The 13,793-nt window shown below is 45.1% G+C and overlaps 1 protein-coding gene across 1 annotated transcript in view; it reads left to right on the forward strand.

Annotated features, from left to right (window-relative positions):
- LRIG1 (leucine rich repeats and immunoglobulin like domains 1) overlaps positions 1–13,793 on the forward strand; it is a gene marked incomplete at its 5' end in the record, with an annotated part of 93,937 nt that overhangs the window by 37,618 nt on the left and 42,526 nt on the right. The window contains one exon of the mRNA XM_031056310.1: positions 2,622–2,696. Within this exon, the coding sequence (XP_030912170.1) occupies positions 2,622–2,696 (75 nt within the window). The remainder of the gene's footprint in view (positions 1–2,621; positions 2,697–13,793) is intronic.

Below are 13,793 nucleotides of genomic sequence, written 5' to 3' on the forward strand. Positions count from 1 at the left end.
GAACCTCCCATGATGCTTCAAACGTGCTGTCTGTGGCTCCTGAGCATTGCACAAGGCTTAAAACTCTGTGTGTGTCTCTCCGTGTGAATAATTACTGTGGTGTATTTTGAAAACATTTTGTTTTCCCTTGATTTAAAGAAAATATCTGCAGACCAAAAGATTTAAACTTCATCCCTTATCTTTGATGCTCTGCTTTGCTTTACTGAGATTTGATAAAGTCAGAGCAGAATTTACCCTCCACTTCTCCCTGAGTTGAGGCAGTTGTTTGTGTGCTTTGTTTTGGTGGCCTTTATGAGAAGCTTTATAGAAAAGTTTTAAGTCTGTGTAGGATGAAATTTAGTGGCTCAAAGTGATGCAAAGCCCTGTGATCCCACTTGCTCTGAAATAAGGGGTGGAGGCACAGGGTAGGGGCTGGACTGGGACATCATTTTCCTTCAGGACACTTGATCTTTCTCTCATCCCCTTTGGTGCCTTCATCTGGTAACAATCCCCTGGTGTCCATCCATTCTCATTCCATGGATGGATGGATGGATGGATGGATGGATGGATGGATGGATGGATGGATGGAGGGTGCTGCTGTGTGGTGGGCCCTGTGCTCCTTTCTGGGCTTTCCTCAGGTCATGTGGCTCATGGAATCCCCCAAATTGATGTTTTCGTGGCTCTCAGGCTTTCCAGGCTCATTGGTAGCAAAGAAAGTAGTAACCACGCTAAAATTCCTCTCCCAACAACTCACCTATTCTTTTCTAAAGTGCCTTTCACTGAAAGCTCTGGAGAGCTGTGCTATTTTTGAGCAGGCTCCATTTCAGCTTTGACACCAGCCTGGCAACTGGACTGTAAATATTTTATATGGGTGGCCCCCCCTCCTCCTCTGCTCAGCATCCAGAGGGTTTGTGTCATCAAAGGTGAGGGCTGGGGAAGGAGACTGAAAGTTTTTAAAGTTGTTGAGCCCAGCTGCTCTGTTTTGAGGGGATTTTTTCCCTCTTTTTTTTTTATTTTTTTTTATTTTTCAATTCCTTTACATAGGGAAAAAGGGAAGATGAGTGGGAAATCCCAGGCAAATACAGAGCTTGGCTGTCTCCTCTGTGTCAGCAAATGGTGCCTGTGAGCCAAGAGAGAAAATGAGGTGGGAGAAGCACTTCTGACTGATTCCTGCCATGGCAGGAGGCTGATCTATGAATATCACACTTATGTCAGAGGAGGGTTTGACCAGTTGTTAGATGCTGGTTGGTGTCAGAGCTGCTTAACCACAGCCGACCCAGGCTCCTTCTTCTCCTGAAGATGCTTAGCTAGATGTTAATGAAAACATGCTCAAATAGGCATTTTAATGCTCTTTCCAGCTTGCTCTGTACCTTTGGAAGCTCCAGACCATGTTGTAATATGAGCAACAGTGAGCTTTTAGTTGCAGAGTGGAGCTCCTTGCTGAATTGCAATGCATCTGGCTTTTTTCCCTTACATTTTAAGGCATGGGTATAATGTCAGAGGCAGAGGAAAGCTTTTATCCCAGCAGTGCTTGGAACTCCTCGTGAAATCAAATATCTTGCCTCCTCTCAGAGGAGCCAGAAGGGAAGTTCTGGGATAAATGTGCCACTGCCCTCTCCCACCTGCCAAAAACAGTGTTAAAAGGAAAGAAGAGGGAAAAAAACCCAACATAATTTAAGATTGCCCCTACTCATGCCTGTGGCTTAGCAACCCTGGGCTGTGCAGCTCTGGGATGCAGTGCTTTGCACCCAAATTGTGACCTTTTCAGGATTTTCTGCAGAAGGAGAGCACTTGGAAGGCCCAGAGTGACCCAGAGGCTGTGCCTGGAGCAGCAGGGATGGGAGCAGGGCTGGTTTGGGGGTGCAGGGGAGCCTGCCCAGGAATTGCCTGTGATCACTGCAGCGAGAGGGGGGCGTGGGTGAGAAGACTGAGAAATTAGGTAATTTTCAGGCAGCCAGACGAGCGACTGTTACAGTAATTAATTGACTAATTCACCGTACAAACAAGGGCTCTTTAAAGCAAGGAAGAGCCAGTCACATGGCAAGGATCTGCTTTCAGTCAGAAAAACACTTGAAGCATTAGGCCCTGGCAGGGGACGTGTCTGTGCTGGTGGTGCCATTAACCAGGGGCTCTCTGTGCTCCCCAGCTGCCTGGACCGGTGACATTTCTGTGCCCAGCACTGCTGGTGTGCTGCTGCCTTTGTGGGGAAATCCTTCTGAGATTTCCAGAGCTGGGCCTGCTGTGGAGAGGATGCCATTAGGTTGTGTCCCCAGGCCCTGACCTGGTGTGAGCAGGGGAAGGGGTTAAATTCCTGTCCTGAGCCATGGCCCACATGGCTTTAAGGTGCAAAATTCTCCTGTCTCTGGTTTGATTCTGGAAACACAGGCTAGTGGAGGGCTGTGGCACAATGCTTTCCTGCCTGGAACTTTGGGGAGTGGGTGGCAGGGAGGAAAAGCTTTACTCTTATAAAGACAATATGTTGGAATCAATGATGGTGGCTCTTATATATTAAAGATCAAGGTGTGGCCAGCACGGGTCCAGAAAACCCCTTCAGATGGAGGCTTCTGCCTCAGTGCCAGCCCTCCCCTGCTCCTGTAGGCCTGGGCCTGCTTCCCTTCAACCCTAATTTCTGTTTCTTGCAGGAGGCTGGACCACAACGAGCTGAGTGCCATTCCCTCCCTGGGACCTGCAGCCTCCAGTGTCCGTGCCCTGCACCTGTAAGTCACTGTCCCCTCCCCTGGCTCTGGGCTCCCTCTGGGGAGGGTTTAGCTGCCTCTCAGAGCTTCACAGGTGTCACACTCGTTCTGTTGACTCTAGATTTTGGTTTTTGGCTTGTTAAGAAATTTAAGAATTAATTAATCTTAATTAAGAAACATCATCTTGAGCAGTGTGATTTGTGTGATGTTGTGTGTTGTGCTTATGGTCAGTGGTAACTTATGTCAGTAAATTCCACAGGTTGAGTACAACTTCTTTTTTCTCATCTGCTTTGGGTTTCAACCATTAGGTCATACTTGTGCTATTGAATTTTACATTTTCTTTGTTGTTCTTTTTATTCCTGGGCCTGTTCTGATCATTTCTTCTTTCCTCTTAAAGCCAGAGAGTATTCATATCTTAATCTTTTAGGGAACTCATTCCAGACCTGTTTTTGTGATTTCTTTCAACTTCTTTTTACCATTTTCTTTTGAGAGAGCAGTGACTGTAAAGGATGATCTGCAGAAGGTTTGAAGTTCCTAACTTTGGTAGTTTAGATGACCACAGAAGCATCAGACACCTGAGAGCCCTTGTGTATTGGCCACCAAGGATCTTGGGTCCATGGTGCTGCTGAAGGGAATAAAACATTAAAATATCAAACTATTTAGTATCTAAAGAGTGTGGATTTCTAAAATGATTTTTTGCATGTGTCTGCTTGTACTGTGCACTGAGAAGGAATTTTGCTGAGGTATGCACGATACCTCCCAGCTTCCTGGGAAGTGTTTATGGCTAACAGGGACTCCAGCAAAGTGCTGGAGCAATTCAAGTGGTGGCTTCCAGCCTTCATGGCCCTGCAGTACTCCTGCAGGCAGGTATCTGTGTTCTCCATGGATTTGGTGCTTCTTGTGGTGTGGAATCATCTGTGACCACACCACCGGCTGATTGGCCTCTCTCGCTCAGAAGGCTCTGACTTACTCTGAGGCAGTCTTTATCTGCTGACCTACTGTGCTGCCGCATTTGTGCTGTGCACCAGGCTTTGAAAAAGACCTCCAGAAATCTGATTTATGGATGGAAAGCTTGCATAGAATTTGCCGTCCAGGGGTATAGTTTTAGGCCCCCCCAGATTGGCTTCTCTTTCTCATGAAGTCTATAAATGCTCTGAGTTCCACAAGCCCCTGTTGTTATTTTTTGCTATTAATTTAGCTGTTGGCAAAGAACCAAATTGCTGGAGCTTTTGGTTTTTTATTCCTGAAATGAAATGAGCAGTTTGGAAAGGGGGAATAATGACTTGTGGAAGGCAGTAGATTTACAGCTCCTCTGAAATTTCAGAGTGGTGCAGAAGGAAGGAGAAGCTACAAAGCCAAATGATAAAAAGATGGTATTCTGAACAAACTGCTTAGTATCACTTTCCAGAAATCTGAATTGCTCTCCTCAGCTGCTGCACATAAATAACTCTGATAGCAGGATTTGTAATACTGCTGTCATACTTCTGCAAGAAGGGTCTCTTTGTTTAGCTTGTATTAGAGAAGGCCACTTCTTTTCCCCCTTGCATTTCCTTTTAATTTTAATCAGAGATAAAAATAACCTGAATGATGTTTTAAAGTACCTGCTCCAATCGATGTTGCTGACTCACATTGGACTGATTTGCTGAGGAAGTGAAGTTTTCTCCATCTTTGGGAGTCTTTAATCAATTGCTTGGCTTCCTAAAAGATGGGCCTTTAGTTCAACCCTAGGTTAATGGGCTTGATAGGCAAATTGGTGGGTAAAGTTGTTTAGCCTTGTGTGATGTGAGGAATCAGATTATATGGTCATACTGGTTTCTTCTGGCCTTCCAGTCTGTGAAGTAATAATTGGGGAGGCTGCCAAACCAAACCCAGGGTAAAGGCTCATAATGAAGACTTGTGTACTGAGAAACTGGTTTGTGTTTAAGTGTATAGTGTTACAGTGTATTCTTAATGCTAAAGAAAAATAAATACGTTTCCTTTTTTTTTTTCAGTGTTTAGAAATGTGTGAAGTGTGTTTACCTCACAAACCTCTGAAGTAGGTTTTGTATATTGCATGTGGTTAAGTATTTCCAAAGGACTGTTAATGTATTATAAAAGCAAGGCTTGTATATTTGTCACTCAAAACATCCCTTCTGGATGATTTATTTCATCTCCTACTCTTCTTAAACAGGAGAAAGCACTTTTTCTCCTTTTGGGGCTGAGAGAAACAATACTGGCAAACTCAAATTTCATATAAAGTTTGGTGGTGGGGTTTTTTTTTTTATTTTCTTTTTTTTTTTCCTTTTTTTTTTAATAATCTTTGCTTTTCTTTCCCTGCTTTTGGGTTTTCCTTACCTGTTTCCATCATCCAAAACTTGCCTGCCCCACACATGTGAGGACCAAAGGCCAGTTAAATATATATGTAAGCATGAGAATCTGTTGAAGAGAGAATTCTCAGAGCTTTCTGCAAGCCTTTGGATGTCCCAGGCTGCAGATGGATGCAGACATAACATATGTACCAAAAATGCTTTGTCCTGATACAGAGCCATGAAGTTTGGTTCAGTTCAGTTATTCCTCGAAGAATCAGTTTGTTTGCCTTGCATGTTGAAAATATTGCCAGAGTCGTTCATTTCAGCAAGAGCAAACATAAGGGACTTGATAAGGCTTTTAATAGAACAGAAGGGAAAAATAATCTATGTAGGGGTTACCAAATAAAGACAGACATTAAATGCAAACATCTGTTAGTGCAAACAAAAGCCAGGAAATTCAGCTGGGAGGGGGAGAGACCGAGTCTGGATTCATTCCGAAATTACATCGGAATAGCTGAGAGGAGAACCTTGCCTGAAATTCCCACAGCATTTGTAATTTAGTTACAGTTCCTAGACTTGGACATTGGGGAGTTGATGGCGGGATGTTTTCACTGACATGCCCTTGGCTGAGGATTTCCCATCCCAGTGCAGCTACAGTGTGTTAACTCTGAAGGCTCTCGAGGAGACCCTGTTACCTGATCTGCTGGGGAAAGGGGTGATGGAAGAAACCATTTATTTGCAGAACGTAGGCTGTTTATATCCAGCTTCCTCACTAACTTGCATGGGAGAACTCTTAGGCTTGCCAGGTTAAAGGAGCTGCAATCAACCCTGCACTAGTCTGTTATTATGGGTTTCCTACAAACCCCTAAGCTCAGCCCTTACTCTGGGGCCTGTCTTCATTGCTGCTGCATCTACCTGCATGTGAGTAACTGCACCCTGGAGGGGTTTTGGGGCATTTGGACAGAAGATGGAGGTGAATCCTTGTCCTCTGCCCTGGCTCCAAGCCTGATTAATCCAGCATCCTCTGCCACAGGCTGTTGGGCAGCTGTAGGGCTCAGTGGAGAGTGCTAACCAGACTTTGGAGCAAGCATGCTAAACAGACAACACTCTGCCACATCCTTAGCTGGCTGGGAATTAAGGAAGTTAACAGATTAAACACTTAAAAATAACTTTCATTTCTTTCACTGTGAGTCTTCTAAGCCTCCAGCCATTTAGGAACAAAGGGGACAGTGACCCACAGCAGTCAGCTGTGTGTTAGCAACAGGCAGAGCTGTTTGAGATGCTTTGGCCCCATCGTCTTGCTCTGAATAAGCACAGATAACAAGGAACTCAGAATAGGGATTTTTAGAGCAAAAGAGTGTGAAATAGGATTAGCTGATTCACAAGAAGATGCAGTGACACTGCAGTGTATGTACTGGGGAAAGCGAAATCAATAGGACTACTCTGCTGCCAAACTGAGCAGAAAAGTCTCTTGAAGAAAATCAATCTTCTTTACAGGCTCATTAATGTAAAGATCAATTCACATTAAACTGTAATTAAACAGAGAGCTAATATGAGAAGGGTAAGTGATCTGCTGTGCCCCAGGCAAAATAGATCATGTAAAATTTGAAAACTAAATACGTGGAGAATTGGAAACTGGGAGTGGCAGGGAACATGCTAGGACTGCTTGGAAAAGGGCTGATGAGCTCAGGTGCTGGTTGGGGCAGCATGATCCTCATGGGAAGGAGGGTACTCAGTGCTCTTCCAGCTGGATGTCAGGTAAGACAGGTCAAAGACTTCAGCCAGTCTCTTCCATTTGACCTGCATGGTTTCTTGTAGAGTTTTTGCTCTTAAGTGCTGGGGATTTCTTTATAATTCTGGTTAAATTAGCCACACTGTTAAGATTGTGATCCTTGTCTGTGATTTTCTTTGACTCTCATTAGACCTTTGTACTAGATTAAAGTTGACTGGTCTTGGAAGTCAATAATGTGGCAGAATCAGGATTGCACTATTGAGCTGTTGCCTCATTCCTCCACAGTGAAGGCTTGGGAAAGCTGCTGTTATTTTAGTGCTGTTTGCACTGCTTCACTTGTGTTGTCAGATGGGGTTTGCAAAGACTTTCTGAAAACCCATGTGGTCCATTAGATTCTTTGAGCTGCTGTTTTGCTTTCATCCGAGACAAAGGTGTCTTGCTTTGTGAGCTGAAACAATGCAAGCAGCCTGTGCTCTGCTGCTCTGAGTGGGATCTCACAAATACAAATACACTTTCCTTTCTGCAAGATGTCCTGGGAGCTGGGATGGTGGGCTTGAGGTCTGTGACTTCACTCCATCTTTGCTTTTCAAGTTAAGGTGTTGCAGACTCTGTTGAGCATCAGGACTGCAGCTCTGTCAGGGTGACCCTGTTAGAGGGAAGAGCTCAGAGCTGCTGCCATCTGTGCTGCTCCTAGAGCTCAGCTCAAGCCTGAGCTGGTCTCTACACGAGGTGTGAGCTCACTTTGTGTTCCTGGCTAGGCCAGAGTAAAAAGCTCTGTGTGGGCGGTGTTGAGAGCTGGGAAGTTTGGCTTGCAGGAGGAATGAGGTTTGAGCTCACAGACAGCACAGACCCAGCCTTGGAGGCCATTTGTGGCCTGGGATCCTGCTGTGCTAATTGCTGTACAAACAGAACAACTGCCTTGACCCCCAAGGGCTTTAATCTGCAAGTCATCTTTGCTGGAGTTAAAAAGGGATGATCTAACAATCAGAAATAAGGAGACTACTCTGTTAATTCCATCTGGGTCGCAGCGAGAGGTTTTGTGCTCACAAGCACCAAATCCAGATGAGTCAGAGGCAGCGGGGTCTGCTCCGAGTCAGCAGCTCTGCCTGTGTGCAGGACGTGCCTTGGGCAGCTCACAAACCACACTGCCTTCCACCCTTCCTCATTATTGGTCCAGAGAAAACTTTCTCTGGGAACTGAGGTGGTGTGGATAGATAAGTGGGAGCAGATTCACCCCCAGCCCCTGCTTGCATCACCTACATGGTGTAATGTCTGCAGGGGCCAATTCTCCAGTGTTTGTTTAAGTAATTCCCCTTGGAGATGGAGAGAGCTGCTTTCTGAGAGTTTGGCTATGCAGGCTATACTACTGAGCTTCTGGGTTTGGATGTGAAATACATTAATATGGAAAGGGAAAATGAAAAGAATGCTGAAAGGCTGTTCAGTGTGCAGCAATTCACAGGCATAAGATATTCTGAAACCCACCTCTTAAGTTTGTTTTGCTCAGAGTTCATATTAAGGCTCTGGTGTGTAAAGTCTGCAAGTTTTTGAGGCCAAAGACTGCAGGAGCCTTCCCAGTGGATGAAACTCTCATTAATCATGTACTCCCAAGCACCAGAAGAGATGCTGCTTTGACTTTTCTTTTGGGCTGTTGGAACTGTTCTAATCATTTGCATGTCCTCTTTGAGCTTTTAGATATAACATGAGTGCATGGAAATGGCAAAGGATCTGAGGCTATTCCAGGGAAATGAGTAATCATTTTTTCTGGAAAAGCAACAGCAGTAAAGCACACAGTTATCAGACTCAACAAAAGAGCATCAGAAAGTAATCTGGGCACATACAGTGGAGTGTAAAAATTGGCCAGAGGATAAAGATAGTGAAAGTTGGTGGCAGCTCATGAAATACCAGTTACCCCTGGAGGCTGCTCTATTATGTATTTCATAACAAGCATTTTGTGCAGCCGTGGCAGCTGCTTCTGTGAGCAGAGAATTGCTGTGAGCTAGGCCAGATCTGCTCTGGCATCTATGCGCTGCTTTGTAGGCCGTGCTGGGTTCGTGTGTGTCTGGAGGGAGGAGAGGACACCAGTGGGACAGAGCACAAGGTATGGGGTTGGAATACTGGAAGGGGATCTTTTTGTGCAGGACCAACATATTCATTATATCCCAAAGTATGTGTATACATACGTATATATATATATACACATATATACATATGTATATGTATATGTACACACACATATATGTACACACACCCCCCTTTGGGTGAATCTGCTTCCTCCAAGCTGAAGAGGATCTGCCTCAGGGCAGCTGGAACTCCTGGATGTAAAGGAGTTCCTGCCATCTCCAAGGGCAGGAGCATATTTTATGTACAATGCACAAAGTGCGAGTTCTATCCCTCTGCAGATCAAGCCTACATCAGTTGTTAGGGTCATCTGCAACCATGGTCTTTTGTTAAGGTCACTATGAAAAATAGCTTCATATTTGAGCCTTAGAATAGCCCAAAATTGCTACTATTAATATCTGTGGTGGATTGACTGTCTCATTTAATGGCATATGGCAAATAAAGCACACATCTACAAAAGCAATTCCTTTGTTAGTCTTCACAGACCAAGCAGGTTTCAAATATAAATAACTTGCTGAGTTGAAAGTTTTTTTAGTTCATTGGAGTTTCCTGCCTAAAAACTGCTGGCAGTGGCAATTAACTTTGCTCAGAGGTGAGTAAAAGTCAAGTTGAAACTACAGTAAAAGCAAGTTGAATTATTTTGGGGTAAAATTCGCTCTCCATGTTCCTCTCTGAAAGCTTAGCCAATTCAGCTTTTTAACAAAATGGCACAATATAAAGAAGCTCTCAGTATGTGTTCCCACATCCCTACTGAGACTAAGCAGTTAGTTATCCTGGTTGTAGACAGTGGTCCTTGCTCAGAGTATGAAATAAATCCCAGAGAGGAATAAGAAGAGGGGTGGGGGTAGAATTGTGGGGTTTAAGTTGGGTGGCATAAAACACTGGCACCATTAGGAATAGTGTAGGGTAAAGAAAATGTTCACTTTAATGTGATCCTCTGAGGTTAGGGTTGGCAGAGATTAGCAAAAAAGTCTGCTGAAAGCTCATTTCTAACTGAATAAAAGCCAGCTATGGGCTGGATTTTCTCTTATTTTTAACCCATGTCAAATTCCCCAATTAATTGCAGAAGTGAACAATAGAGATCATGTCAATAGTGATTATCTTGCAAAAGCAGCCCTGCTGGGGGTGTGCAGAGTGGAAAATGTGATTGCTGGTTAAGAGAGATGAGAAAGTGATCTGTCACACCTTCAGATGAAGTGATCACTTGAGAGGCCACGCTCCCTCAGGTTTGTGTGCATAACTCCTGCTTGTTAACAGGAATTCCACGTGAATATTGATTGGGAATAAGTGGTTGGGTGAGTACATGTTCTGCCTGTCAAACCATTTAATGTTCAATTGCACGTCAGGGAAAATAGCAAAGGTAGCTGGAAGATGAAACTGGAGTGCAGGGCTGAGCGAAAAGACAACTGTGTTAGTCAGATCTGAGCAGATAAAATGAGTTGGGGAGAGGTAGAATTAAGAGCTGATGACAAAAGAAAGAATCTATAAATTGCTCATGGGTTTTAGACTTAAAAATAATTTCCTGTCCAGTCCATCTACTGCAGATCACACACTCAGTGCTGACCAGGGTGGTGATTAGCATGAGCAATCAGGCCACGGGATTGGACTTTCTGTAATCCCTCAGGTGCCCTGGAAAAGGCGCACTTTTTGGTGATCTTACCAAGAACTTTTGCCTTCAAGGTTGTTTCCTTGAGAGAGCAGTCACCTTTTTCAAAATAGAAGGAACTGAAGATGTAAATGGTCTTACTAAAGAAGCTTGAAGAACTTACTAAGTGGTGGTGAATGCTTACACTTGACTGTACAAGATCTTTACCAGGGAAGCTTGAACAGCCTTTTTTACACCAGCCTGGCTTAGCACAGAGGCAGTTCTACTCTAAACCCCAAATTTCCTCTTCCCTGGATGTTTTGACACCTTGTTCTTGGGTTTCCCAAAGCCACCCTTCCTACTTGATGAGCTTCATTAGCAACAGGGTGCCTGTTCTTGTGAAGAGCAGCTCTTTTCTTTGCTGACTTGACCGCTGCTTTTCCACATTGGAGCTATTCCTTCTTGCAGGCAGAGCAGTGTGAGCCCAGCAGAGCTCAGTGAAGTCTGCCCAGAGGCAATCCCTGTTCCTGTGACCTTGCTGACAAGACAGATAAGCCCTTTCAACAGAGCACAAGTGTGTGTCATGTTGGAGCAGACGAACAGCCAGCCTATCTACATCTCTCAAGTGTTAACAGGAGTTTGACTGGCCAGTCAAAAATGTGTTTCTTCAAATGCTGCCTTTTTCAAGAGGCAGGTCTTTTAGCAGCTTCTGCTGTAAATTCCATGAGGCTGAGAGCTTGATGGTGTGGAAGATGAATTCAAGTATGTTGTCCTTTCTTTACCTCTCTTATCACTGTAGCTAAATCCACCTGTTTTCATGGTGTTCATGGCAAAGGTGGGAAAAGCCCCTGTGTCACATTGTGGCTTAGAGATGCAGACAGTGCATGCTATCAAGTCTGCTTGCAGTTAAAATTTGGATAAAAGTTGCAGCATCATGGGCAGAGCCATTGCATTTGGTTTGCACTTGAATTGCTTCTCCCCTTGTGTTATTTTCCCCTCCTCACTCCCGTGGAGAGACAAAAGCAAAAACAAAACCACCCACAAAACACATGTGCTCTCTGGGCTGTGGTGGATCTTATTTACTTTGATCATGTATTACACAAAGAGAAACTAAAATCAGTATCAGGATTTAAGGATGAAAGTGCCTCCGTGCCCTGTGCTTTTGGAGCTTCTTGGCTTTCAGATGGAAATGCCATCCTTGTTGATTAGAAGCACAAAACTTGCATGCAATGAAATGAGAGGAAGCTGCTGTCTGTGCTCCAGCCCCTGCTCTGTGCTGGTTCAGTTGACATCTGATTTTTGCGTTTCTGTTCTTCCTTATCACAGACCTGGCTCATCTTTGAGGCAGTGATAAGGTGGGGGGCCTGGGCAGCAGCCCTGACACGGGCACTGGGCACTGTGGGGCTGGGGAGAGCAGGAATTAATCAGAGCAGCAAACTGGTGGGGTGAAGCTAACCTCTTTCTTGGCTTCAGAGAGTTGCTTATGCATTTAATTTGGGATAGAAAATTGAGTTTGGCTGGCATGTATCAGTGGCAGAAGAAAGCCCTTGAGGGAGAAGCACAAGAGGAGAAGCCAGTGGCAGAGCAAAAGAGTAGCAGACCAAAGATATGAGATGTAGAGCATGGAAACACTGACCTGACTGTCATCTGCCAGCAACTGAATGACCCCTTTCAAATACTGATGCAGCCCTTCCTTCAAAGAGGCTCTGCTGAGTGCCACGACCCCGTTCAGACAGCTGTGCAGAGCCCTGTGGTTTCCTGCATTCTTGTGTGAAAACTGCCATTTACCTTGTATGACTCCCTTCCTTCTATTCCCACAGGACAATTTTCCTCCTTAGCAGAGTTCAGCACTCAGGAGATCCTCTCCTCTCCTTTGCAGCCTTTCTCACTGCTTGCTCCAGATGGAGGTCAGGGAATGTGAGAAGTGACAGGAGCATGGACAGAGAGCTGGAGGAGGGAGTGAGAGGCTCATACAGCTCTGAGTGCTTGCAGACTGCCCCTTTCAAAACCAGCAGTGATGATGTTCAGTGGCTTAGAGATCTGTCCCTCCCTTGTGCCTTTGGCCAAACTGCATCACGGGCTGGGCAGCCCCTGCTGAAGATACCTGGCCCCAACCCCTGCAGGTGCATCCTCCATTGAGGGGTGAGCTCAGGGCTCTGCAGATCATCTCTGAGATGCTTTGGGGTCAAGTTTACAAAAGTTCAGGGAGGCTCATTACAGAGAAGCTGTGCCAGACAATGAGAGATGCTTTGCACAGCCTGTTTAATGGATCTGAGCCCTTTGTGAATACATCATTTTAAAAGCTGCTGCAGAGCACAATCTTGATGAAACATGCAGTATAACCAGAAGAGAGCTGGTCCTCTTAGAGCCACCCAGTTGCTGATGAGGGGACTGTGCCCATAACAGAGACTGTCTGTCTTCAGGAATCTTTATTTGCTTTGATGTTACAGCAGGTTGTGTAATCTGCAGCCTCTGTTGTAAAGATGACTAAATTCTAATCCTGCCTGTCCCACACATTTTGTTCTCTTAACGGAATGAAATGCTGAAGGCTTAGGAAGTTGTATGTTGCAAAACATATCCGAAATCATATGGTGGCAAGTCAAAGTCCAGTGAAAGGAAATGCAGATCAAAGTGAGGGAAGGAGAGAGCTTTGAAAAATGACATGGCTTACCTCAGTGAATCTAGCACACAGTGTAAGGTCATGTAAGAAGTCAGAAAGTTTACATAAACAGTGCCAGTTCAGAAATATTCAAAGAGAATCTGTATCTCAGTGGGCATGTGGTGGTTTTGGTTACAATAGCAGAAGGGCTTTCCTTCATGCAGTTCCTGCTTAACCCAACAAAACCCATTAATGACTGTTCATCAGATCCAGGCCTTTGCTTATGTCCAGCTGCTGGGAAAGATTCTAAAGAGAATGCTTGATCCCCTCCCCTTATCCTTATGGAGGAGCTGTGGGAGTGTGCCTGGCAGCAGGATAACATCTGCCCATGGTTGGGTACCCGGGGCACGAGGATGCTCTGAGGCCACTGGGAGTGCAGCAGGGTCAGTGTGAGAGGCAGATGAGCTTGGTCCTGTGAGTGACCACAGAGTAGCCTTTAATAATAGACAGTGAAAACATAGCCCCTGGGTCACACTGGGCTCACATGAGCAGCCCTGTTGGCTGCAGTGGAACTATTTGTGTGAGTAAGAGTTTGCTTGTGGGAAGAGAGTTCATGGCACAGCCCTCTGCAGGTGGCAGCTGCTCCCAGGCCCAAAGGGGTGAGTTAGCAAATCTCAGCTCCCAGACTGATTTCTGCCTCCAAACATCCATGACCTGGAACAGAGACACAGTCACTTCACTGTGAAAGGTTCCATTTTTCTCCATCCCCTCCATCTTAAAAAAAACCCAAAGCCCA

Source organism: Geospiza fortis, unplaced genomic scaffold (genome assembly GCF_000277835.1).
Source record: "Geospiza fortis unplaced genomic scaffold, GeoFor_1.0 scaffold70, whole genome shotgun sequence".
Classification (NCBI taxonomy): domain Eukaryota; kingdom Metazoa; phylum Chordata; class Aves; order Passeriformes; family Thraupidae; genus Geospiza; species Geospiza fortis.